The sequence below is a fragment of the Lotus japonicus genome, chromosome 3 (genome assembly GCF_012489685.1).
Source record: "Lotus japonicus ecotype B-129 chromosome 3, LjGifu_v1.2".
Taxonomy (NCBI): domain Eukaryota; kingdom Viridiplantae; phylum Streptophyta; class Magnoliopsida; order Fabales; family Fabaceae; genus Lotus; species Lotus japonicus.
In genome coordinates this window covers 43,055,576-43,083,195 of record NC_080043.1, presented here as the reverse complement: position 1 = coordinate 43,083,195, position 27,620 = coordinate 43,055,576, and the positions used below count along the sequence as shown (strand labels likewise).

At 41.2% G+C, this 27,620-nt stretch overlaps 2 protein-coding genes and 4 long non-coding RNA genes across 7 annotated transcripts; 2 read left to right on the top strand and 4 right to left on the bottom strand.

Annotated features, from left to right (window-relative positions):
• Positions 1-2,555: 2,555 nt before the first annotated feature.
• Positions 2,556-4,403, bottom strand: LOC130742846 (uncharacterized). Its single transcript, XR_009021283.1, has 2 exons — positions 3,857-4,403; positions 2,556-2,820 (listed from the first exon to the last, which is right to left on the bottom strand). It is a non-coding gene; the product is annotated as an uncharacterized LOC130742846 (long non-coding RNA).
• Positions 4,404-5,409: 1,006 nt separating this feature from the next.
• Positions 5,410-6,063, bottom strand: LOC130744189 (uncharacterized). Its single transcript, XM_057596380.1, has one exon. It carries the CDS (start codon positions 6,061-6,063, stop codon positions 5,410-5,412), a length of 654 nt encoding a protein of 217 aa, XP_057452363.1.
• Positions 6,064-6,361: 298 nt separating this feature from the next.
• LOC130742845 (uncharacterized) lies at positions 6,362-8,608 on the bottom strand. Its single transcript, XR_009021282.1, has 2 exons — positions 8,254-8,608; positions 6,362-6,626 (listed from the first exon to the last, which is right to left on the bottom strand). It is a non-coding gene; the product is annotated as an uncharacterized LOC130742845 (long non-coding RNA).
• Positions 8,609-11,806: 3,198 nt separating this feature from the next.
• On the bottom strand, positions 11,807-16,125 carry LOC130744188 (uncharacterized). The gene is made up of 3 exons (XM_057596378.1): positions 15,960-16,125; positions 12,663-15,545; positions 11,807-12,219 (listed from the first exon to the last, which is right to left on the bottom strand). Exons 1-3 carry the CDS (start codon positions 16,123-16,125, stop codon positions 11,807-11,809), a joined length of 3,462 nt encoding a protein of 1,153 aa, XP_057452361.1.
• Positions 16,126-17,370: 1,245 nt separating this feature from the next.
• LOC130748522 (uncharacterized) lies at positions 17,371-20,391 on the top strand. Of its 2 annotated transcripts, XR_009022720.1 has the most exons (4): positions 17,371-17,681; positions 18,044-18,279; positions 18,365-18,502; positions 18,698-20,391. It is a non-coding gene; the product is annotated as an uncharacterized LOC130748522 (long non-coding RNA). The 2 variants fall into 2 exon arrangements; XR_009022719.1 differs by having other exon boundaries at positions 17,371-18,279.
• A 680-nt stretch (positions 20,392-21,071) lies between these two features.
• On the top strand, positions 21,072-23,428 carry LOC130748843 (uncharacterized). Its single transcript, XR_009022787.1, has 3 exons — positions 21,072-21,606; positions 21,876-22,038; positions 22,737-23,428. It is a non-coding gene; the product is annotated as an uncharacterized LOC130748843 (long non-coding RNA).
• Positions 23,429-27,620: the final 4,192 nt, after the last annotated feature.

Sequence of the window (27,620 nt, the reverse complement as noted above, 5' to 3'; positions counted from 1 at the left end):
TGAATTAATTATGCTTCTGCAATGAAATCTGTGATTCTGAGTAGTGAGAATAGCGGGCAGGTCATGCCGATTTTATTTTGAGAGTTTTGAGAAAGTTTGATAGGACGAATGAGATTCGGGCCTTGTTATGGTGTTTCATGGATCGAGACATTCTCTGGTGTCATTTGAGGATTAGGAGATCCCGAGAACTTATAAGATCTGCGATAAGACTAAAAGGATATTATTTTGTAAAGAAAACTCATAAGACATTAAACAACCTCTAAATCTTCAAATAATGATATTAAACTCGAAAGGAAGCTTAGGATGCAAATCTTAGTTTTGGAAAACGAGAAGTGTCGTCGGATCCAAGTGTTGAGAAAGTTGAGAAGTATTGAGTATGTTGATACTCTTGTGCTGTGGGAGCAGTTGTGTTGTTGGGCTATCCGGGGGATAAGTCCGGGAAATTGATAGTTTCCGAGTATGTTGATACTCTTGCTCGTTGAGCAGTTTTGACCATCGGATTGAGATGAGTCGGATGATTTGGAGAACATCATGAGTTATGTGTTGTTGTGAAGATGTGTCTTTTGTCGCAGAATCGACTGTTACCTTAGGGTAAGCTTTTAGAGACATTAATTTAGCTAGAACACGTGGCGACGTGTCGAGTGAGGTCGGAGACGTTGTTTGACTAATCATCCTGCATTCATGCAACATTAATGAGGTATTAACACAGGACGTACTCTGGACCTCGTCGGATTCCAAAATGGTCATAAGACCCGGATTTCCGTGTAAGAGCGTTTGTAGACGACTCTTGTAGCAGACCGAAATGGCAGACCTACGGGTTACGGCTGATCTGACTACCGTTGTTGTTGGAGTAAGAGGCACGCGGGCCGAAATGGTCCCACCGTGGCTGGTGCTAGGGCTGATCCGTTGATGTCCATCCGTTCCGGAATGCATTTGGTTAACTGGGTTAACCGTCATATCATTTCATGCAACATGCATACTGACTTAGTTGCTGAGTGTGATTGCTACTTGTTAATCCTACTTGGAACATGTTAAGTGTTATTATTGTCGTTTATGTTCTTTGTGGAATATGCAACCCTAGGATGTTATCTCTAGCTATAAGCCTAAGTGGCTATTCTCTTATCTGTACCTATTGGATTTAATAATTACATAATTCTTTGGAGTTGACCCTCGCGTCTTCTGTGTGTGTTTTGGCGGACAACGCCTTTGTCAGATGTCCATAGCGGACTGGTTCACAATGGTCCACCATTCGGAGGGGATTAGATACGAGATGATAGACCAGGATGACCCCGGTTCGTGGGTGGTTGACCCCGCTAGCCATCGAGCGACGTACTCGGGGCGGATTATGGAGGACCATGTAGATAGGGTAGGACACTTGACGTCAGGAGTGCTGCGGAGATGCACTGTCAGTTTCAACTTGCCACCTGGTGTGCACTGCGGACCAAGATTAGGAGGAGCACCACCACCACCGTCGTCTTCGGATGATGAGGACCCCTCCGAGGAGGAGCCTGTGGGAGTGCATTCATCAGAGTCCAACACACCCTGTAACATCCCGATCTGACGACTGGCCTCACGGTAACAACACGAGTCTTTTCAGCGCGCTTTGTCCTCACTCGTGCGCTTCCTGGGAAAACTTCCCAGGAGGTCACCCATCATAATATTGCTCCAAGGCTAGCACACTTAACCATGGAGTTCTTATGAGTTGGGCTCCCGAAAAGAAGTTGCAACTTGTTGTTATGGGTAGTACAATCAAATCATATATGCCTTCCTCAACTGTATAGTCCATCCCTACACAGTCTCGGAATACCTCTTGTTCGGGTGCGAGATCGGCTCATTCCTGTGACCCTCCGCCTAGAAGCCTGCCAGGAGCCGCTCCTTGTCCGTGCCTCATTGCACCGGCGATCACTCCCCGCCCTCGTCAGCCCCGGGTGTCACAGGCCCACCAGCTTCCGCTTGGTTCGTCCTCGAACCACACCGTACTGGGAGAGGTTGGCTCTGATACCACTTTGTAACATCCCGATCTGACGACTGGCCTCACGGTAACAACACGAGTCTTTTCAGCGCGCTTTGTCCTCACTCGTGCGCTTCCTGGGAAAACTTCCCAGGAGGTCACCCATCATAATATTGCTCCAAGGCTAGCACACTTAACCATGGAGTTCTTATGAGTTGGGCTCCCGAAAAGAAGTTGCAACTTGTTGTTATGGGTAGTACAATCAAATCATATATGCCTTCCTCAACTGTATAGTCCATCCCTACACAGTCTCGGAATACCTCTTGTTCGGGTGCGAGATCGGCTCATTCCTGTGACCCTCCGCCTAGAAGCCTGCCAGGAGCCGCTCCTTGTCCGTGCCTCATTGCACCGGCGATCACTCCCCGCCCTCGTCAGCCCCGGGTGTCACAGGTGTAACACCCCAATTCTAAACGGCATATGTATTGCAAATATCAGAGTGATAAAAATTTTAACACTCATGAGGCATTACATAATCACTTAAAACATTAACATAATGCTCTTGTAACAGATACATAGCACATAAACTTTGAGATGAACTCATAAATAAACTTAAATGCTCTTGTGACAGTTAATTAGTCTTTGAACTAGTTCACTTTGACAAATAGTTATGCAGCGAATCCAATGTCTTTAAAACTTAAAGAAAACATAGTATCTTGCCCACAACTTAAAACAAAAACAACTTCTCAAATAACAACTTAATTCAAATTATAACAGAAGGAAAACAAGCGTCCATTTCCCCCCCGAGTGCTACGTATCAGAGCAAGGACTCCAACTCGAAATAAAGGCTATAGACTACTCCTCCTAATTACCTGCACGTTACCAACAAAGGTAACATTCAAACAGAAGGGGTGAGATATCGAGTATCATAAATATAAGAATGGCAATAAATATGCTAGATTAATGTCACACCACTTCTTTTTATATTCATATAGCTCAGTTACTAAAACAGTCACAAATAACGTCATCGACTCGGATACAATTCGAACACAACAATGACTATGCATATGTATGTGGTACCAACAGGGCTTCAGCCCTCATCACTAATTGCCAATTATTGGAGGCACAAGGCATAAGCCTTCATCACAAATCGCCAATACAGGCCATCACAGAGTATGCAGATGCTATGCGACTCAAAAGGACGTATACATCTCATAATCATCACTTCAACATGAGGCATTGCGCCTATATCACTACATCACTAACATCGCTTAAAACAACACAATTCAGCACACATGCATTTTTATCAACTATACAATTACCCTGACATCTTAGGCAATTTTGGCACCAAATCAATGAAACAACTCACTTAAGCATGCAATCATGGAAGAAGCTATCACATATGGTAAATAAATTATGGATTTCATGCTAAAGGTGTTCAGCCACATGCATCATCCTCATAGCTAATACATGGCACATAAAGACATTAACTTTCATACAACATGTAAGCTAAATCTAATTATATTTCCAAAACAATCAGAATTTCCGTAATCTGGAAAAACAGCAGGAACACCAGCCACTAAAAGCGGTCTCCTGAATTCGTTACTGAACCAAAAATCATGTATTTTATATGCCTAGAAAGCTAACTTAAAGTCCTACAATTTCTTAGTTGATCACATCTTCATTTGAGCACTCTAACTGGGCGAAAACAGGTCTCGAAGTGTACTGTCCAGCCCAGGAAATTTTGGACAGCAGCACAGCATCATCAAATCCGTGCATAAATCATATAGCAGTTCAGGAATTACGCTCACAGCAGAAACATATTTCAGTAGAGATAACCTACAGGATTCGTTACTTGTTCAAAAATTACAAATGACCTCAATTTGAAAAGCTAACAGAAAACTCTACCTCTTTCTAGTTCATCAAAGAATTTTCTGGGCACATTAACAAGGTGAAAAATCACGTTGAAGTTCACTGGCAGAGATAGCAGATACAGAGCGCAGAAAAACATGGTTTACTAAACTGAACTTACAGACCTCGTCTCTCAACCAAAAATTATGTACCATATCATTCCAGAAAGCTCTTTCAAAGGCCTACACTTTCTCAGTTCAACGCAACATTATTCGAGCACTCTAAACAGGCTCTAAAAGGCTTCGAAAGTCACGGTTCATACCAGGAAAATGACCAGTCCGTTTTATGTTCCAAAATAAGTGATTAAAGTTGTTTCTCATCAAACAAGACACAAAACCTAACAAGCATGCTACCTAACAGTCCTTATGTGCATGATCATAAAGAAAATCAAAAGGGAACCTCAACCCAAAACTCCTAGCATACTATGGTTCTGCCCTCACCCCGTTCAATCACACAAAAGAAAATCCCAAAATCAATGGATTTCAAATCAGATTTCCAGAACATCATTAACAGAAACAATTCTACATCTCCCAAATCCCTAATATCATTCACCATAATTCCATTATAAACTCAAAATCCCACCCTTACCTTTGGATTGAGTGCAGCTCCCCGTTCCCGATCGAATTCTCCGAAGCCGATCCGCTCTCCCTCTCTTCCTACTACTTCACGCACAGCCTTCTTCTTTTTTTTTTCTCCTTATTTCACGCGTCCTCTTCTTTCTTATTTTTTTTTTCTTTAGCTGCTTCCCCATCCTTATTAAACCATCTAAACCTAATTCCTCAAGGGCTAAACAAAAAATCCTAAAATCTCTCCTAGTCCTTGTCTCTATTTTTAATCGTAACTTTCACCCCCTAGCTCTCTTCCATTTCATAAAACACACCCAACATCACAAAAAAAATATTTTATTTCATTAAAGTATTATTATATCACCTATTAAACCACCATACAATAGAATCTTAATTAAATTAAAATACCAACCTTATTTTAATTAAAAACAGGGTGTTACAACTCTCCCCCACTTAAGAATTTTCGCCCTCGAAAATTTCCTTAAACGAACAATTCGGGGTAGGACTCCCTCATCTGACTCTCAAGCTCCAATGAAATAAAGAATGCATCACACCCATAATAATAATGGCAATCAAAGATGTACATTTAATAAAGCACGTACTTCGAATTAGTCTATCCTCAGCAGTAGTCTCAGCACCAGATAAAGCAAACACCTTCCCCCTTGCTGGATCCTTCTTGGGTTTGTCACAATTAGTACTGATGTGACCTTGCTCTCCACATCTGTAGCATGCCACAGTTTTACCTTCTAGGCACTCAAAGGATTTGTGGCCCAGCTTGCCACACTTAAATCATGTTGCTTCTGAATTGGGACATTCAGGAGAACGATGTCCTTCAACACCACACTTGTAGCACCTAACCGGATTAGGAGCTCCTCCCCCACTCGGCTTCTTGTCATGACCAGCTTCTTGTTTACCCTTATCAGCAGGATTCCCATACGGTTTCCCTTTGAATTGCCCCTTTTCTTTCTTCTCTTTCAAAGACTTCTAGTGAGCAGCACTTTCCCTACTATCCTCATCATATATCCTACTCCTGTTAACCAGGTCAGAAAATCGGATAATCTGTTGATATCCCACAACCTTCTTGATCTCAGGTCTCAAACCATTCACAAACTTGTTACACTTAGATCTCTCAGCTTCGGCAGTATTGTAGTGGGGACAAAACTTAATCAATTCCTCAAACTTTGTAGCATACTCCGCCACGGTTCCATTACCCTGCTTCAGTTCAAGAAACTCAATTTCCTTCTTTCCACACACATCTTCTGGATAGTACTTCTCCAGAAATGCACCCTTGAAAAGATCCCAAGTAATCATCATCCCATCACCTTCAAACCTCTGAACAGTGTTGTCCCACCAATCTTCAGCTTCTTTCTCAAGCATATGGGTGCCAAACTGCACCTTCTGCGTGTCAGTACAATTCATGACTCGAAAGATCTTCTCAATTGCTTTCAGCCATGCCTGTGCTTTGTCAGGGTCGTATGCTCCTTCAAAGGTTGGCGGATTGTTCCTCTGAAACTTTCCCAAAGCACAAAATTCATCCTGATTATGGTTCCCAAGGTTCGCTTGCTGACCTTGCCAAATGGCGCTAGCCATCATTGCCAATGCCTCAGCGATAGCTTCATCATTCCTTCCGGCAACCATTTTCCTGAATCTCCAAACAACCAACAACTCTTATCAAACAACAGCTCGATAATGCTACTTACACATATCGAGTATCAGTAAGTATTAGAATATATATTATACTAAAAACTTGGTCACTGACCAACCATTGCTCTGATACCACTAATGTAACACCCCAATTCTAAACGGCATATGTATTGCAAATATCAGAGTGATAAAAATTTTAACACTCATGAGGCATTACATAATCACTTAAAACATTAACATAATGCTCTTGTAACAGATACATAGCACATAAACTTTGAGATGAACTCATAAATAAACTTAAATGCTCTTGTGACAGTTAATTAGTCTTTGAACTAGTTCACTTTGACAAATAGTTATGCAGCGAATCCAATGTCTTTAAAACTTAAAGAAAACATAGTATCTTGCCCACAACTTAAAACAGAAACAACTTCTCAAATAACAACTTAATTCAAATTATAACAGAAGGAAAACAAGCGTCCATTTCCCCCCCGAGTGCTACGTATCAGAGCAAGGACTCCAACTCGAAATAAAGGCTATAGACTACTCCTCCTAATTACCTGCACGTTACCAACAAGGGTAACATTCAAACAGAAGGGGTGAGATATCGAGTATCATAAATATAAGAATGGCAATAAATATGCTAGATTAATGTCACACCACTTCTTTTTATATTCATATAGCTCAGTTACTAAAACAGTCACAAATAACGTCATCGACTCGGATACAATTCGAACACAACAATGACTATGCATATGTATGTGGTACCAACAGGGCTTCAGCCCTCATCACTAATTGCCAATTATTGGAGGCACAAGGCATAAGCCTTCATCACAAATCGCCAATACAGGCCATCACAGAGTATGCAGATGCTATGCGACTCAAAATGACGTATACATCTCATAATCATCACTTCAACATGAGGCATTGCGCCTATATCACTACATCACTAACATCGCTTAAAACAACACAATTCAGCACACATGCATTTTTATCAACTATACAATTACCCTGACATCTTAGGCAATTTTGGCACCAAATCAATGAAACAACTCACTTAAGCATGCAATCATGGAAGAAGCTATCACATATGGTAAATAAATTATGGATTTCATGCTAAAGGTGTTCAGCCACATGCATCATCCTCATAGCTAATACATGGCACATAAAGACATTAACTTTCATACAACATGTAATCTAAATCTAATTATATTTCCAAAACAATCAGAATTTCCGTAATCTGGAAAAACAGCAGGAACACCAGCCACTAAAAGCGGTCTCCTGAATTCGTTACTGAACCAAAAATCATGTATTTTATATGCCTAGAAAGCTAACTTAAAGTCCTACAATTTCTTAGTTGATCACATCTTCATTTGAGCACTCTAACTGGGCGAAAACAGGTCTCGAAGTGTACTGTCCAGCCCAGGAAATTTCGGACAGCAGCACAGCATCATCAAATCCGTGCATAAATCATATAGCAGTTCAGGAATTACGCTCACAGCAGAAACATATTTCAGTAGAGATAACCTACAGGATTCGTTACTTGTTCAAAAATTACAAATGACCTCAATTTGAAAAGCTAACAGAAAACTCTACCTCTTTCTAGTTCATCAAAGAATTTTCTGGGCACATTAACAAGGTGAAAAATCACGTTGAAGTTCACTGGCAGAGATAGCAGATACAGAGCGCAGAAAAACATGGTTTACTAAACTGAACTTACAGACCTCGTCTCTCAACCAAAAATTATGTACCATATCATTCCAGAAAGCTCTTTCAAAGGCCTACACTTTCTCAGTTCAACGCAACATTATTCGAGCACTCTAAACAGGCTCTAAAAGGCTTCGAAAGTCACGGTTCATACCAGGAAAATGACCAGTCCGTTTTATGTTCCAAAATAAGTGATTAAAGTTGTTTCTCATCAAACAAGACACAAAACCTAACAAGCATGCTACCTAACAGTCCTTATGTGCGTGATCATAAAGAAAATCAAAAGGGAACCTCAACCCAAAACTCCTAGCATACTATGGTTCTGCCCTCACCCCGTTCAATCACACAAAAGAAAATCCCAAAATCAATGGATTTCAAATCAGATTTCCAGAACATCATTAACAGAAACAATTCTACTTCTCCCAAATCCCTAATATCATTCACCATAATTCCATTATAAACTCAAAATCCCACCCTTACCTTTGGATTGAGTGCAGCTCCCCGTTCCCGATCGAATTCTCCGAAGCCGATCCGCTCTCCCTCTCTTCCTGCTACTTCACGCACAGCCTTCTTCTTTTTTTTTTTCTCCTTATTTCACGCGTCCTCTTCTTTCTTATTTTTTTTTCTTTAGCTGCTTCCCCATCCTTATTAAACCATCTAAACCTAATTCCTCAAGGGCTAAACTAAAAATCCTAAAATCTCTCCTAGTCCTTGTCTCTATTTTTAATCGTAACTTTCACCCCCTAGCTCTCTTCCATTTCATAAAACACACCCAACATCACAAAAAAAATATTTTATTTCATTAAAGTATTATTATATCACCTATTAAACCACCATACAATAGAATCTTAATTAAATTAAAATACCAACCTTATTTTAATTAAAAACAGGGTGTTACACACCCACCGTTGCGATTACTGATGATCATGGTTCGGGCCCAAAGCCCGTTAGTCCAGCACCGGAGCGCATTGCGGTTGCGAGGGGAGGACGGGTAGTGTATGTAGACTTGGTCGTTCTGGATTCAGATTCGGACGACGATCATGCTAGCACGTAGGACTGAGTGTTAGTGTGAGCTCCTCGAGATAGGATTAGTGTAGGAGTAGAGTCTTAGCTCTGACAGTCATTGCGTCATTTGTTTTTTTGGGGACAGGGTAGTTTCCCGCCTATAGCTTTTTGTGTGGTTTCTTTACGGGAATCACAGAGAGTTGGTTGGACTTAGGGGGTCTTGTTTCAGGCCGATGGGCCAGCTTATTCTCAGTTTTGAGGGATGGTGTTGAGGACACTTACCTTTTTCTTTGGTCTGTACTTATTGCCTACGGGCGTTACACTTTTCTTCTTTCCGTCACTGGAGGTTACTCGTGACGAGGTTGCTACTTACAGCGGGGGCTGTTATATATATTGTATATTAGATCTGTTGTCTTTTCACATTTGGGTTTTATTGATTTCACTCTTGTCTATGTTATCGACGAAAAAAAAATATTCACGTTTTTCCGCTTAAAGTTTTCTTTTTGGTTACTAAAGTTACGCCACCGAAATCGGGGTGTTACAACTTCCTTTCTCCTCCTTTCTTACTCAAATGTTGTGCGATATGAATGTTTCTCCTTGTCAACTCCATCCCCGCTCCTGGGCCTATCTGCGGTGTTTTGAGATTCTTCGCCATAGCGTTGACGTAGCGCCTTCTGCTACCCCTTTTTCCTTCTTCTTTGAAGTAGATTCTCAAACTCGAGGTTCTCGCGGCTGGGTCACTCTGGTGCCCCGGCCAGGACGAGAACGATTTGCCCCTTATCAAGTGGGCCTGGAATCTTATTTGGCTCGCCGGTATTTCAGGGTCATCGTCCACCCCGCTTACCCCTCATCATTTACACAGAAGGACGGGAAAGCCCTTTTCCCTCTTTACTGGACGCTGTCCCCAAGATCCTTATCCGGCTTCCCAAAAATATATTTTTCCTCCAGAGAAAGCTTCGCCGTTGAGGTCTTATCTCAGCTTCCACTTTTTAGTTGTATTGAACTGCTTGATGTCCCCCCAGGATCCAAATTGCTTCCCCGACTAGGTCCTTTTTCTTACTCCTTTGTCGTACCCCTCTTTTTATATGTCCTTTATCTCTAACGACTGCTTTCTCTTTTTCTTTTCAGAAAAATGAATTTCTCTTCCGACGAACTGCTGAAGGCTTTCCTTTCCGGGGGCGTTAAAACTCCTCCCTCCGCTCATACCGGGGAGAAGAAACAAAGCTCGCCGTCGAACGATGGTGTTTCCAAGAAGGAAAAATTGGACGAGCTAAAACCTCCTTTCGTTTCTTCAACTGTCCCTGGCGGGGAGGGCACTGCCTCTGGCTCTCCCGCCCCGGTTGGTGCGGGTGATCCTTCTATGTCACCGACGGCCCAGTCTTCGCCGACTGTCGTTCGTCTCTCAACTTCCACCTCTGACTTGCCAACTCCTGCTTCTCCCAAGGTTGTTGGCGGGGAAAAAGACCCCCCTCTGAATCGTCCACAGAACCCCTCTGGCGAATCAAGCTCTGATCCCTTCTCCTTCCTGCTTTCTCATCCCTTCCTCGAGAAACTGAGGGAAACGCCCAACCAGAACCCGCAACACGTTGCCCAAGAAGTTGTGTCCAACCTCCTTCGAGCCGGCTGCTTGTTCGCCCAAGTGGCTTGGGAAGCCTGTCCCCTTACCGGGATTGCTGGACTCCGGCAGGAGGTGGAGAAACTGCGCTCGACCAACCTTCAAATCAATGAAACTTGCTCCAAGTTGTCCAAACAGTTGGCCTCGGAAGCGGAGAAGACGGCGAAGATGCAGAAGAAAGAGGTACAACTTAAAAGCCAAATTGAAGAGCTTCGCAAAACTCTTGGTACCCAGGAGGCTACCCTTACTTCTCAGAAGGGAGACCTTTTGACCAAGAATGAGGAAATCACCAAGTTGCGCCAAGGTTTGGCGGACAGGGGGAAAGCTCTTGCCTATGCACGCTCTGATTTGGAGTCGAAACGCAAACTCTTGGCCGAAAAAGACGCCCAGGCCCTCGCCCTAGAGGAGAAGAAAAGGGGCGAAGCTGCTCACGCGGTGACCAATGAGCGTATCTGTGGCTTCCTGATCGCCAAGGCTCAAGTTAAACATCTCCATCCCAACATCAACCTTGATCCCTTGGAATTTTTAAGAAGATTACACCCGCAGGGCTGGAGGGTGTCGAAGATCCACCGGGAGTCACTAATGTTGACCTTGGAGACGTTGTGGAGCAAAAATAAAGAGACAGATAAAACAATGTTTACTTCTTATTTTAATATTGGATTATAGTAATGTTAGTACTCTTTTGCTTTACTCGTCATGTTTTTAGTTTAAGCCAACTATTTTAGTTTTCACTATATTATTTCTCTCGCACATTTTAGCGCTTTTCGATTTCCTCTCTCGCATCCTCCATCGTTTCTTTATTTCTGAATTACGTCTGACGACATTGATGGTGTGTTGGGTTTAGCTAGGACTCGTCGCTCGGTTTTTGAACCGAGGCTTTCATTCACACACATATTTCCCGTAAGATCAGGTGTGGCCCCGCCAGCCCTATTAGGCGGGGACTTACAATTGCTCAGTGCCCAATGGCCATATGGGTTTACCCGAGACTTTCGAGCCTAGTTGAAAAATGCTCGCCCATATTTCAGGGAGATTACTGGGATAAGAAGCTTATCCGCACACATCGCCGACGAGTGACGACGAGCTGCGTCGGCTTTTCCGGAGCGATCCCCAGACATCAAGGTCGTGTTGGGATTGCCACCTTCAGGGAATTTTTCCCACCGAGCTCTCGCCGCAATTCAGTGTGATTGAAATTGCTGGATACAATTTTTGTATTTTCAATCAGGCGTGATAGCCAACAAACTCCCGAGATGGAGAACAAGAACGTGTCTTTATTTTTACCATTTTTGGGCGCTTTTGGCTAATAACTTCCTGGGATAAGTACAAAAGTATGTTTCTTCATTTCGCTTTTAACTCCGCAGCCTACGTGAGGCGCCCTGCCCATCTCTGCATCAGATCCAGCTCCCTTTTGCCTTATCAACTGTAATAGTACTTCAGTTTCGCTGCGTTCCAGGATCGTGGCACCCGTTTCCCATCCAAGCTTTCCAGGTGATATGCTCCTCTTCCCAAAGCTTTTAAGATCCTGTAGGGCCCTTCCCAGATTGGGCTCAGTTTATTTCCGGTGACTCCTGTTCGCTTTTTAAGCACCAAATCCCCTACCTGCATCTCCCTTGGTTTTACCTTTGTGTCATACTTGGCCGCAGCTCGCTGCTTCATCGCGGCATCCCTGAGGCGGGCCTCATTGTGTGTCTCCGACAACAAGTCTAGTTCTACTGCCATGTTTGAAGAATTTTCTCCCTCGAACCTCGGTGCCGTCCGCCACGAACTGTTGTCTATCTCTACAGGGAGCATGGCGTCCGCTTCATAAGTCATTCTGAACGGAGTTTCCCCTGTAGTTGAGTGCCGAGTTGTGTTATACGACCAAATTACAATTGGAAGTTCGTCTAACCAAGCTCCCTTGGCCTCCGAGAGTCGGCGTTTCAAACCTCGCAGATGACTTTGTTCGCCGATTCTGCCTGCCCGTTTGTCTGCGGATGTTCCTCCGAAGAAAATCTCCTCTGAATGCCCATCTCTTCGCAGAACTCCTTGGTTTGATTACTTGCGAACTGCGTCCCACTATCCGAGACAATCGCCCTCGGTACTCCGAACCGGCAGACGATTCTCTTCCAGTAAAAACTTATGATTTTGGTTGCCGTAATGCTTGCCAGAGGCTCAGCTTCCACCCATTTGGTGAAGTAGTCCACTGCCACAAGGATGAACTTCATTTGCGACCTAGCGGTGGGGAAGGGCCCGACCAGGTCGACTCCCCACATGGCGAAAGGCCATGGGGAACTGATTGTGACTAATTGCTCCGGCGGAGCTCTAGGTAGGTTTGCAAATACTTGGCACTTCTCGCATTTCCTCACAAACTCTGCACAATCCTTCCTTGTCGTAGGCCAATAGAAACCCGCTCTGAGGACCTTGCTCACCAGCAACCTTCCTCCAATGTGGCTTGCACAAACTCCCTCATGAACCTCCGTCATAACAGCCTCGTACTTCTCAGGTGGAAGACATCGTAGGAGGGGCGAACTAAATCCTCGTCGAAAGAGTATCCCGTCGAGTAGCGTGTAGTGCCCCGCCTCTCTCCTTTGCGCCTTTGAGTATTTTACCACGTCACTTGGTTCCCCCGCCAGAATATCGATGATGGGGTTCATCCAAGTTTCCTGGCGATCAACCGAAGCCACCAAATCCCCCTTTATGCTGGGACCGGCGAGCGTCTCTTGAATCATAATCTGATTGTTGCCAGGCTTCCTTGTGCTTGCTAGCTTTGCTAGGGCGTCTGCCCTTTGGTTTTGCGCCCTCGGCACGAATTCAACTACCACCTGTTGCAAACGTCCCATGAGCAGCCGCACGCGCTCCACATACTTTATCAAGGCCGGTTCCTTTACCTGAAACTCCCCGTTGACTTGGCTTGCCACTAGCAGCGAATCCGTCCTTACCAGCAGATTGTCGATTTGCACCTCAATTTCCAGCTTCAAGACCGCAATAAGAGCCCTGTATTCTGCTTGGTTATTGCTGGTTTTGAACTGGAATCTGAGGGACTGTTCCAACACCAACTCCCCGGGCCCCTGCAGCGTGACCCCAGCCCCGCTTCTGTTGTTGTTCGACGACCCATCGACAAACAATATCCATTGCGTGCTCACCTTTTCCCCTTTTTCCGGCGTCAATTCCACCACAAAATCCGCTAAGGTCTGTGCGTCGACCTTCCCCCTTTTGTCATACTGCAATCCATATTCTGACAACTCTACTGACCACGCGACAAGCCTTCCTGACAAGTCTGGCTTCTGCAATACCTGTCTCAAAGGAAGGTCAGTTCTTATTTTTATCAGAAAGCTTTGAAAATACGGTCGTAGGCGTCTGGCGGTGATGAGGACGGCGAGCGCCGCTTTTTCTATCTTTTGATACCTGACCTGCGCCCCCTGATGTGTATGGCTTACGAAATAGACTATCTTTTGCTCTCCATCCACCTCCTGAAGGATCACCGAGCTTATTGCGTGATCACCAACAGAGAAGTATAAATGCAAAGGAAGACCTTGGACAGGTTTTGATAGGACTGGTGGGGTGGACAACATCTCCTTGAGGTGGGTGAAGGCCTCCTCGCACTCTGAATTCCACTCAAATGCCATGTTCTTGTTGAGGCATTTGAAGAACGGGGCTGACTTGTCGCCCGAGTGAGGGAGGAAACGGGATAAGGCCGCGGTCCGCCCGGTTAGTCTCTGCACCTCTTTCACATTGCTCGGGCTTTTCATCTCCTGGATCGCCTTACATTTATTTGGATTGATTTCGATTCCTCTCGATGTAATCATGATGCCTAAAAACTTCCCACCATGTATGCCGAAAGAACACTTTTCTGGATTAAGCCTCATGTTATGCTTGCGAATCCTATCGAAGGCCTCCATCAAATCCTCATGATGGTTTGATCCCAAAACCGATTTAACGATCATGTCGACAACGTACACCTCCATGTTCCTTCTCACTTGGCCTTCAAACACCCTATCGATCAACCACTGATACGTCGCCCCCACATTCTTTAACCCGAAAGGCATAGTCTGGTAACAGTAGTTTACCCTTGCAGTCATAAAAGTTGTTTTGTCTTCGTCCAACGGATGCATCTTAATTTGGTGATATCCTGAATAAGCATCCATTAAACTCAGAAGTTCATTTCCTGAAGCTCCGTCTACCAGCTTATCTATGCTCGGCAAGGGATAAGAATCTTTTGGGCATGCCTTGTTCAAGTCTGTATAATCTACGCACATTCGCCACTTCTCGTTCGCCTTCTTGACCATCACCACATTTGCCAACCAGGTAGGGTACTTGATTTCTCGTATGAAGTCCGCCGCTAGCAACTTGTTTACCTCTTTCTGGATGGCCTTCTCTTTTTCGTTTCCCATTCTCCGGCGAGTTTGGGTTATAGGCTTAGCTCCTGGATTCAATGCCAGCTTGTGGCAAATGAAGTTTGGGTCTATACCTGGCATGTCTTTGTGACTCCAGGCGAAAATATCTAACAACTTTGATAGCCTTTGTTCTTGGTCCTCACTTAACTTGGTTCCTATCTTGAGTATCTTCTCGTCGAACTTCAGCTCTTTGGTTTCTTCTATCGGTGTGGGCCTGTTAACACGTCCCTCGCCCCTCGGGTCTAAACTTTCCTTCGGCGTCTCAACTTCGCTGCAACGGTGCCCGACTGAAGCGTTTTTCTTCCCATACCGATCCACAGCATTACAGTAGCATTCCCTTGCGACCCTTTGATCCACAACAATTCCCCCAATATGCCCATTCGACAGCGGATACTTCACCGCTAGGTGGGCTGTTGAGATCACGGCGCACAGACGGTTTAAGGTGTTTCGCCCGATGATCATGTTGTATGACCCCTCTGCCTCAAAGATTAGATATTTGACTCTGAGCGTCCTAGCGTTCTCTTCCTCGCCAAACGTGGTGTCAAGGTCGAGGGCGCCCTTCACCCACACTTGCTCGCTCGCGAATCCCACCAGAGTTCCTTCATAGGGAGCGAGGTTTCCCTCGCTCACACCAAGCCGAGCAAACGCTCCGTCGTAAATGATGTCCGCCGAACTTCCTTGGTCTAGAAGCACTCGTTGCACGGTGAGCTGATTAATAGGAGCACTCGGGTCATCTAAATGCGGCTTTATTCTGAAGAAATCAGCAGACAAAAACGTGATATCTGGATGTTGAAAACCAAAAGGAATCTCTGTAACTGCATTCACCGCTCTAACATATCACTTCCGCGCTGCACTAGTGGTCCCTCCTCCGCCGAAACCTCCACCAATCGTGCCAACTTCTTTGGCCGTCGAAAACACATCGCCTCGCGTCGTGGCTGATTTCCCTGCCACAATCAGCTTTACCACCGCGCGCTGTAGAGCTCGACACTTTCCAGTATTGTGTCCTGAGATTCAGTGATAGGCACATCATTCTGCTTCTACCCGTCCTTGAGAGAAAGGAGACTCTAGTAGTTGTATGGAATCTCGGTAGTGTTTTCTGTATGAGGCATCAAGCTCCGGCGCTGTGTCTGTTACGCTCGTTTCCGCATCATGTCGTTCTAGGCGACTAATGACGTCGCGAATCAGCCATCGCCAACCCGCTCCATCACTCGGTTCTTGAGGTTGAAGTTGCGCACCTCTTTTGTCCCTCGGGAAGGAAGCCAAAGACCTTGCTTGCTCATCGTGCTGTTGCGGCGGATCGTGTGCTCGCTCCAACCTCTCTCCATGTGATAGTCGATGCTCCACGGATCGTGTCCTTGGCATTGGGACCCTGGGGTCTCGCCCAGTCCAATTGTATAAATACACTCTGCTGAAAGTTTCCTAAGTGCTCCCAATAGGTGCTTCCAAATAAATGTGGTACAGGTAAATGTTCCTTCTTTTGCTGCAATATCTCATGTTACAAATGTTTATTTCAGTTTTAAATTAGTTTTCAGAGTTTGTTCCGAGTTTTATATAGTTTCATCAGTTTAATAAGAAAGGTAGGATGAAATAAATAATTTAGAGTTCTATAAGTTAACAATGTGGTATACTGATGCAGGGTTGGAGAAAAATCTAACTGACACTGAGTTGGTACGGATGAGAAGAGAGAGACTATTTGAGGTTCACGGGAAAATGGACCAATCAGAATTTGAACACGACTTGGGTGGTTTGGATGTAAGTAATTATTGGTCTCCATCAAAATGCTACAATTTCATTTAAATGTGTTTTCCCACTCATGTGCACTTATAAAAGCTTTTTGGACTTACCATGTAATACCTAGCTAGGTAACCAGCCCAGTTTAATAAATGTTGTGGCTTTTGATTCAGTTTCATTTTGAGAGTGAATGTCACAGTTTGAGTTTTCTATGTACCCATCCCTAGATTGCAGTCTGGGGGATGAATTATGATTGCTTAAGAAAGCTAAATTTTGGAAAAGAGTATGTGATTTTATTTAATTGGAACCAGTTTGATGTATTTACCTATGGGAAATGCGTTGCGTGCACAAGTTTATTAAAACCAATTATAAGGACAGAAAGAGATTGGGCTATATGATCCTTTTGTTGCTTGCCAATGACAAGTTGTCATTGTTTGTCTGGTCTGACATTTTCATCTGTTTAAACTGAAAAAGTTAGGTCAGTTTGTTCTTCTTGCATCCAAATACGTCCAAATAAGGTTTTAATGATCTCATAAATTTGGTCCCAAATCTTTGCATTACAAAGTATAGGGTGGATTATTTATTTAGATATGCATATATGGACATTGATTGGGATTATGCAGACATACTGGTATTAACAAATGTAGAATATTTGTGGTCCATACTTGGTATGGACAAGGTTCCCACCTGAATCTCTATGCTGGAGCCAAACCAAGGAATGAAAGACAGAGCCAAAACCCTATAATACTACCCTAAAGGAAAAATAAAGCACAAAGTAAAGCCTCAATACATATATAATGAAGAGAAACTAAAGAAAATTAAAGGAATAGAAAATGGTTTGTTTTAAATAGTTGGTTTGAGGAATATGGTGGGAAATTAAGATTCTTTCTTGGATCCTGTGAGAAACATTGTCACTATTCTTACACATGTATGTGTATCAATTTGTTAGCCAAAGATAAAGGAAACAAGGGAATGATGAAAAGTGGTAGCAAAAGAAAAGGAGAAAAGAATTCAAAGAAATTGTAAGTATGAATGGGGATATCAGACAAAAGTAGAATACACTAAACTGAGGTAAGAGAAAGGAAACTAGATAGAGAAAGTGAGGTGATGTTAGGAGCTTCAAATAAAGGGATCGTAGAGGGATGAGGGTACACAAATGGAGGTATATAGAAGATGAAGTGAAAGAGGTAGTTGTTAGTCTCTCTCTCTCTCTCTCTCTCTCTCTCTCTCTCTCTCATGTCTACCACCAACAAAACCCACTGAAGCAAATTATCATCATGAAACTCTCTTTGCACCCTGCACTCCAAAAAAAGTGATTGTCTTCCTCATCAAAACCTTCTTTACCTTAAATTTACTTCTCTCAATACCCTCCTCTTCTCATCCCAAACCCCCAGCACCCCAAAACCATGAAACCTTTTCTTTTCTTTCTCACATTCACCTTCTTTTTCTGCCAAACACACCTAATGATTTTCACAGCTCATCTTTCATATATTATCTGGCTCTTTTTTTTTATCTTGAATCACTATTAATGTAACTCTTTTTTATTCAGACTTGAATAGACCTTCCTCTTGCATAGGCATATTACAGATTGCATTTCAAATAATGGACCAAACATATGAGGAAAATGTTGAAAGGGGAGTTTCTGGCAAAAAATTGGACATGTTTCTGTTTGATTGCTAACTGATCAGGGTAATTAGATTTGGATGCTACAATTCTTTAACTGGAGCAGTTAGTGGTAACACAATGGGGAAGGTGCAGTAAGAAGTGATTCCTAGTTTGGAATAGGTTGTTGGCAGATAACCTTAAAGTGATTCTTTTCGTTACTTTGTTTACTCTTATTTATTTATGACCTTTAGTTTGTTTGATTCAGGTAGAGATTACAGATGAAGGTTTCAAAGCCTGTTATCATTCAGTACTTACGAGGGAAGAGGTGGTAGAAGAAGCCACAACTAATCGGTGTTTTGAAGCTGAACCGTTCGATTAGAAGAAAAAATCTTTTAAAAGAGAGGTAACAAATTCTTCCCCTCCACTGATTTATAAATTAGATACCTCACTAAAGGAGAAGAAGGTTCACATTAAACATTGTCGTCATTGGAGGTTCACCTTTATCTTCTCATTCCCGTTAAATAGTGTGTCTTTTTATAAGTTCTTCTCTTTTGTTGTTTGTATGTTTTTGCTTGAAATGCAAAAAATGCTGTTGCAGCTACGTTTTCAGAAGGAGAAAACTCTTTTAGAACTATGGATAAGCTGCTGGAACAGAAGGAGGATGATCTTGAAAGTTATGGCCTGGAGCAGGAGAAGCTTCTCTTTGAGATGTACTGATTAGAGAAAATCCTTTTAGCTTATTGGCTTTATGGACCTCATAAGAAACGAGGTGAAGCAGGTTACTATAGAGACAACTCACTTCAATTAGAAGGAGGATAAAGCTAATTAAACTGTTTAAGGAAGAAAAATCTATAGAGGTTGTGTCAGCTGCAAGTGCAAAAGGCCAGAATATGGGATAGACATCAAGACATAAATATTGGCATTGATGTTATATATGTTGCACCAAACATAACATGATTTCAAGAAGAGCTAGTAGTGGGGAGCCAGACGATTGGCAATATTTGAGAGTATGTCAAATTTAGTTTATGTTTTTTAGTGATATCATTTAGCGTCTCCAAGAGCAGTTATCAGAGTTGTTTTATGGCTACATGGACAGAATCTAACCATACCATGTTTGTTATACTTAATTTAGGAAAAGGGACCAGTTTTGCAGAACAAAAACATAAGACACAATTCCATGAACTTATCAGCATGATTTTGTCATTTTACTCACTCACCCCACATGCCAAGAATATAAGGTTGTTTTTCAGTTTGGGTTCAAATCATAAGGATCTTAAATATCATCACATAAAGTTCCTTCAGGTGATGCCCTGTACTTGAATAGTTTAGGTTTCTTCCATATTTTTAACCTTCTCATTTTGAAGAAACCAAACATGTTAGTTGCTGTGAATCTTCTTTCTATCTCTTTCATTTTTTCCTCCTTACTCCCTTTATAAATCCTCTCAGTTCTCATCTGTACTTTTGGTTTATGGTACTTGAAATACATATGTGAAACCTACTGTGCATTGGGTTTGTTATGATTTCTCCTCTCTTACATTCAGCATAATCAGGAGTTGATTAGAGCTGATTATTTAAATGGTATCGCAGTAGTCATTGACAAAGGAGAGACATATCTCTCTTCTGTTGAAAAGCGAGTTATTTTTCCCCCATCTTTTATTGGGGGACGTCGCTATATGTTTAATAATTGTCATGATGCGATGGCTATCTGCAAGAAATTTGGGTACCCCGACATCTTCATTACAGTTACTTGCAATTCAGCTTGGGGTGAAATTCAAAGGTTTGTGCAACCTAGGAATCTAAAGGCAGAAGACTGTCCACAATTTGCGTTCGTGTTTTCAAAGTATGATATATATCACAAATTATGTAGGTACCTTGCAATATTGGCTCAACCTTGGATGACTTGGTATAAACACAATGATGTCATACTTTATGATTTACCTTTCACAATTCTGATTTGTGCTACTATCACATTCATTTTTTTAGGATTAATATGTTGATAATTCCTTATATCTAGGATTTGTGCTATTGTCTTCATGTTCATGAAGAATGTGAAACGAGGTCCTGTTGATCTCAATCAGGCTTAGAAGACAAGTCTTTTTATCCTCTTTGCTTAACATTTCAAACTCTTCTATTTCACATGTTGTTTAATATATTTTTAATAATCAAGGTATTGATTGATATATCAAATACAATACACATATTTCGTTGCACGGGTAAAAAAACACTAGTATATTAGAAAAGAAGAACTTCCATCAGGCCAATTTGATGAGGTGTCACTCCCAGATTAATTCTCAGGCCAATTTGATGATGTGTCACTCACAGATTAATTCTCATTTGATATTAAAAATATTAAAAAGAAAGCATATATGTACATTTTTTCAGATTAATTCTCATTTGATATTAAAAATATTAAAAAAAACATATATGTACATTTTTTTAAAAAAAAAAAAGAATAAATCCGCAAAAAAAAAGCATATATAAAATAAATATTTTATAAAGTTTTGTTTTGTTTGTATTGTTATTTGTTAGATTTTGGTAGTTTTTAAACAAGATTGTTGTGAGTCTTTTATTTTATTTTATATTTATTTTTAGTGTATTAATTAATTTTTATTGAATTTTCGAATTTTTATTTAATTTAGGATTTTATTAATTTTTATTATGATTTGCTAGATTTTGGTAGTTTTTATCTATTTTTAATTAGCATATTTTTAAATTTTAAATTATATTGGGATTTAAGTTGTTTATTTCTTGATTTTATGTGTGGGTATTTTATTTTATTTTAGATTTATTTTTAGAGTATTAATTAATTTTTATGGTTTTTTATTGAATTTTCGGATTTTTATTTAATTCATGATTTTATGAGTTTTTATTGTGATTTGCTAGATTTTGTTAGTTTTTATCTATCTTTAATTAGTATATTTTTTTATTTTAGATTTGATTATGATTTAGGTGATTTATTTCTTGATTTTATCTTTGACTCTTTTATTTTATTTTTGATTTATTTTGAGAGTATTAATCATGTAAGGTCGTTCAGGTTTCAATTTCTACATATTTTTCTATTCTTCCTCTTTTGCTATGAAAACCCTAAAAAACCTAACATTTGCACCCTAGAGTTTTCGAAAACCCACCCCTCTTAGACCCATCCTCGAAGATAGTCATGGACCCTGAGATTGCGAAGACGCAGGAAGAAGATGGAGCAGGAACTCGCATCCCTCACTTTCGTCATCGATCTCTATGGCGCAAGCGACAGAGACGCATACCACACTTCAAGTCTTCAACCCCGCCCCCAAAAGCCTCCTCAAGGACATGCCCTCCGCCCCTGAAACCGACGCCGAGTTGGGTTTCCGCAAGTCGCAGAGGATCATCGACAAGGAAGACGATTACCGCCGGAGGAGGCTCAACCGCATCATCTCCTTCTCTGTCGTCGCTGGCTCCTCTTTCCAGTCGAAGAAGGACCTCTACCTCTCACTTTCCCACAATCCACTCCTCAACGACGATGGCAAAGAGGTAATTTAATTAATTTCCCCTTTATTTTTTGTGTCTGATGAAATGCTTAGGAGAAGGGGAACTGAAATTTTATTTTGGTGATGGTTTTCTAAAGATGAATGATACATCAATTCCAATTTGTTTCTCTGGCTTAACAAAATAAAATAGCAAGAGTAGTAAAGAATTTCAGCAAGAACCTGTGTTTTGGTTTTCTTTCATTTTTTTAATCTTAATGTTTTGAAGGGTGAATAACTGAAATGATATGGGAGTGATACTTTTGTTGTGCTTAGGGGATAGCATTGAAAAGAAGTTTTATGATTCTTAATTCCATAAGTGCCATGGTTACTTGATGATGAACAATTACTCTATTCCTTAAATTATGGAGGAACAAGATTAGTGGCTTGGGCTGTGCTCCGCAGATGTTATCTTTGGCAAACAGGATTCCATATTAAGGTAAATATTAGCACATTGTTTGTTACTCCATTAAGCCTTTTCACTTTTAAGTATTTGATGCTTCTTGCTTTTAGTGTCTTTATTTTATTGATCATAAGTTTATTCATATCTTCATGTTTAGAAGAGTGAAACACTGAAATGATATGGCAGTGATAATGTGGATGTGCTTAGGGGATTGCAATGAGAAGAAGTTTTATGATTCTGAATTTCATACATTCCATCAGTTTGGTTTTAGGTTTATGGTACTTGAAATACATATGTGAGACATGTTGTGCATTTGGTTTGTTATGATTTCTCCAGCTCCTTGGAATACAAATATGTTCATGTTAATCTATTTTTTTTTAAGTTTTGAATTTAACTTGGGATATCATAATGAAGCCAAAGAATATAGGTAGAATAGTGTTTTCACTATATGTTATTTCTGTTTTCGCTAACTTACAACATCATGAATGGAGTTTTAGGATTTTTGCTGGAGGATCTGGTTTATTTTTTATGAAGTGAAGATATCTAATTTAAATTAACTAGGAAGTTGGTTGGGTTTTGGTTGTTAGTTTGTGTTTTGTATTTATGTTTGAAAATGCGTGTGGACATATTTTGATCCCTCTCTGACTATAATGGACCTAGATGTTCTGTTGAATTAATGCACCTCTAATTGCAACTACTAGGTTGTGATTTTATGTTCTGATTTCTATTTTCAGTGGGGATGCTGACAGAGCTCTAGGTCGCCTGTGACAGAAGAAGAAGGTTGAGATTAAGCTACAATTGATTATGTTTTCAAGGTCTATTATTGTTAGAGATATGTGAGTATTATGATCAACTTAAAGGTGAAAGAGTTTTTGGGAGAGAGGAGCAGCAGAGGAAGGACGTTGCAACAAAGTGAAGGAACCGCTGTCTTTCATTTTCTCTTTCGGTTTCTATGTTAGGGGATTTGACAGCCTATGGTAATCGATTGGAATAATTGCTCTCTTGGACTATCACTAAAAGAGAAAGGTACCATGCTCTAGCTCTTTATGTATGCCATCTTTTACTAAATATTAATCACTCATTATCTTGATATATAATGTTAATAGTGCTTCTTCTTTCAATTCTTAATTTGTTTAAGGACAACTTTTGTTCAGTATATGGGATTTGTAGACGTGTTCACTTGCTATGTTGAATATGTATTTATATAGTGATATGCCAATCAATTTAAACCAAAAATTGGCCATGTAAAATAAAATGGAAGTGGACTTGGTTGTCATTGTGATGATACAATTAGATGATCCTATATTGCCTAAAATTAGAGGTGGGGGCTGAGTTAGTTTCTTTATTGCAGTAAATCAGGATTGGAATGTGCTTGCAGAAGGTTACATATTAAATCAGGTTATTGGAGATCCTATATTTTCTGTTTTCTTCAAACTAGCTGAATTTTTTACATATACTGAGCTTTAGCTTATTTACACCATTCGTTGATATTGTGGTGAATAAAGAGATTTTGCAGCTAAACCCTATCTTCTACTTTTTTTGTTGGGCGATATTTAATCTTAACTAAACACGGTATTTCAATCTCTAGGAGGTATGGCTATATTTTTGTAGCATTGAGGAAAATTGGTCTGACCAAATATGTATTTGGTGGATTCTTCACGAAAGAGGAAGCTTTGCCAGTTTTTAAGATTGACCAAGGGAGCTGCTTTAAACGTCTTGAAGTTCTCCTCCTTGAGCCACCAAGAGATGCTCTTGACAAGTCAAACAAGAATTTGAAGATCAAGTACATGCACCATTCGATGAGATTGAGAGGTACTACATAGTGCGGCATGCATATGATGACTTAAATGTGTTGCTACATGCTAACATTAAGAGAGGATCCCAGTTATGGCATGAGTGATTTTTGTGATGCATGGTGCAAGTTATCAATTTTCATTCTGCTCTTTTCTAAGCCTTGCGGGGGTGCCTTCTAACCATTTGTATCATTATGCTCCCTTCTTAGCATCCCTTGAGTATATGGCCAAAGTCTATTGCAACTTCTTTAGTAAAAAGGAGCACTAAATCTTGATATTCTGCTGATTAGAAATGATCATATTGGCAGATACATATGTTAGCCTGAGATAGATAAAAAAAAGCATTTTATCAAATTCTAATTGTTCTTTCTACTTAGTCTGAATATTTTTATTTTAGGGTTAATCCTCTACTTGGTCCATGTGGTTGTATGGCCGTCTGAAATTAGTCCCACCTCGAAAAATTTGAAAATCTAAGTCCTCGCGTTTGGAAAGTGTGTGGAGCAGGTCCTCGCCGGAGTGGGGAGCTCCGGCGAGTGATGATTAGGCTTGATGACTAGATAATTTTTTCTGACGTGGCATTAAAAAAAATTAAAAATTAAAAAAAATTAATAAAAATCCCTTAATTAATTAACTTACCCTAATTAACCCTAAACACAAACTAATCCTAATTAAGGTCCAAATACAATCTGTATTCCTAAATTCACCCCAATTTTCAGATCATAAGAAGTAAAATTAGGGTTCATGCTTGTGAGACCCAAGTTTTTAAGCTTAGAATAAATTAATTAAATTCATATTCACGATTAGGTTTCGATGTATCGTGACGGAAACCTGAACAAGTGTTTACCAAATGGACTAAATATATGAAGGAGAAAGTTCAGGAAAAGACTAAGAATAGTATTAAAGTCGATATAAGTTATAGCGCGAGTCTTATTCGCTTACACCTAGGGCAAGAGCGTTAGTAAACGATTAATTTACTCTTAAAGCACTATAGGAACTAATTCCAAAAATCTTCAGAGAAATATAAGAATTCCTCTTAATCCTTTCCATGACAAGCGTTTCGATCCGAAACCCTGGAATGTGCGAACTGTAACACCCCGATTTCGGTGGCGTCACTTTAGTAACCAAAAGAAAAACTTAATGCGGAAAAACGTAAATATTTTTTTTTCGATAATAACTAAGACAAGACTGAAATAGATAAAACCCAAATGCGAAAAATAACAGAACTAATATACATTATATATAAGAGTCCCCGCTGTAAGTAGCAACCTCGTCACGAGTAACCTCCAGTGACGGAAAGAAAAAGCATGTAACGTCCGTAGGCAAAAAGTACAGACCAAAGTAGAGGTGAAGTGTCCGCAACACAAACCTCAAAAACGAGAATAAGTTAGCCCAATCGGCCTGAAACAAGACCTCCTAAGTCCAACCAACTTTCTGTGATTCCCGTAAGAAACCACACAAAAAGCTATAGGTGGGAAACTACCCTGTCCCCAAAGAAATAAATGATGTTCAGAGCTAAGACTCTACTCCTACACTAATCCCATCTCGAGGAGCTCACACTAACACTCAATCCTACATGCTAGCATGATCGTCGTCCGAATTCAAAATCCAGAACGACCTAGTCTATGTACACCATCCGTCCTCCTCTTGCTACCGCGATGCGCTCCGGTTCCAGCATCTCAACCCTAGTTTCCCCCGAAGGGTGAACCATCATGAACTAGCCCGCCAAAGACATCTGACAATGGGCGTTTGTCCGCCAAAGCACACACAGAAGACGCGAGGGTCAACTCCAAAGAATTACGTAAATAATAGCACTGATAGATACAGATAATAGAATAGCCACTTAGGCTTATAGCTAGGGATAACATCCTAGGGTTGCATATTCCATAACGAACATAAATGGCAGTAATAACAATTATCATGTTACAAATAGGATTAACAAGTAACAATCACACCCAGCAACTAAGTCAGTATGCATGTTGCATGATATGATATGGCGGTTAACCCAGTTAACCAATGCATTCCGGAAACGGATAGACATCAAACGGATCAATCCTAGCACCAGCAACGGTGGGACCATTTCTGCCCGCGTGCCTCTTACACCAAACAAAGGTAGCCAGATCAGCAGTAAACCCTAAGGTCCGCCATTTCGGTCTGCTACAAGAGACGTCTACAAACGCTCTTGCACGGCATTCCGGGTCTTATGACCATTTTGGAAACCGACGAAGGTCCGGTAATCACGCCGTGTATTAACCTCCTATGTGTGCATGAATGCAATGTGATTAGCCAAACAACGTCTCCGACCTCACTCGACACGTCGCCACGTGTTCTAGTTAAATTAATGTCTCTAAAAGCTTACCCTAAGGTAAAAGTCGATTCTGCGACAAAATACAATAATCATAAATTGAGTGCAACCACTCACGATAACTCTTCGAGTCATCAATGCTCTCACGAAGTCTCACGCTTCAGTGGAGTCTCACACATTCACAAAGTCTCACGCTTCAGTGAAGTTTTATGCTTTCACGGGGTCTCACGCCCCAGTGAATTTACACACTTGCACGAAGTCTCACGCTTCAGTGAAGTTCCATGCTATTCATGAGGTCTCACGCCTCAGTGAAGATCCATGCTTTCCACAAGGTCTCACGCCTCAGTGGAGTATCCCGCATTCACAAGGTCTCACGCCTCAGTGAAGCTTCATGTTGTTCACGAGGTCTCACGCCTCAGTGAAGATCCATGCTTTCCACAAGGTCTCACGCCTCAGTGGAGTATAACGCATTCACAAGGTCTCACGCCTCAGTGAAGCTTCTCGGCTCATCCCTTGGATGGCTAAACAAACTGCTCAACGAGCGAAGGAGTATCACATACTCAGAACTTACCAATCTCCTCAACACTTGGATCCGACGACACTTCTCGTTTTCCAAAAACTAAGATTTGCATCCTAAGCTTCCTTCCGAGTGTGTTATCATTATTTGAATATTTAGAGGTTGTTTAATGTCTTATGAGTTTTCTTTACAAAATAATATCCTTTTAGTCTTACCGCAAAATCTTATAAGTTCTCGGAATCTCCTAATCCCCAACTAACTCCAGAGAATGCCTCGATCCATGAAAACCATAACAAGGCCCGAATCTCATTCGTCCTATCAAACTTTCTCAAAACTTTCAAAATAAAATGGGCATGACCTGCCCGCTATTCTCACTAATCAGAAACTCAGATTTCATTGCAGAAGCATAATTAATCCATCACAGTCAACAAACATGTCATATATCAATACATCTCAGAATAAACACGTAGCACTTAGCATATAAAGCATGCACCACACATCCTAGATTACCCACATAGCACATAGCATGTAAGTCAATCTCAAAAACATTCAGTAGATGAATCATCTACATTGTCAGCCGAAGCCTCAGAAAACATTTTTCCCATCAAACACAAACAAGTGCATAAACAGTAAACAATGTCGAAAGCATCGACCCTAAGCATTAACTAGAGATTCAGTGAGAAGCCCTCACCTGAAGATTCTCCAGGATGATCTTCTAACGCTCCCTCACAATCAAAGCCTTGCTCCGCTAGGAATTCCTCAAAATCACCTTTAGAGCAAAACCACAGAAATACTATCAGAATCTATCGGAAACTAAGCTATCAATACTTACTAAGTTTACACGAAGTAGTTCATACTCCGAGGTACGATAATCTAGCGCGAAAGGACAAGTTTTCGGAAAAGGAAATTTTCCTCCTCCCCCCTTAAAGGGCTCGGCCACTTTTGGTAATTGTGGGGCTCGATTTTTCTTCGATCAAACTTGGTTCCTATGCTATCATTAGCCATA

Bases quoted from the DNA above. Each gene is read 5' to 3' on its own strand.
- LOC130744189 (XM_057596380.1), bottom strand. From the start codon at position 6,063: ATGGTTGCCGGAAGGAATGATGAAGCTATCGCTGAGGCATTGGCAATG.
- LOC130744188 (XM_057596378.1), bottom strand. From the start codon at position 16,125: ATGCCAAGGACACGATCCGTGGAGCATCGACTATCACATGGAGAGAGG. The intron at 15,546-15,959 runs GTTGGCGATGGC...TTCAACATCCAG, and splicing joins AGAACCGAGTGATGGAGCGG to ATATCACGTTTTTGTCTGCT. The intron at 12,220-12,662 runs GTTCCCCATGGC...ACTCAACTACAG, and splicing joins GGAGCAATTAGTCACAATCA to GGGAAACTCCGTTCAGAATG.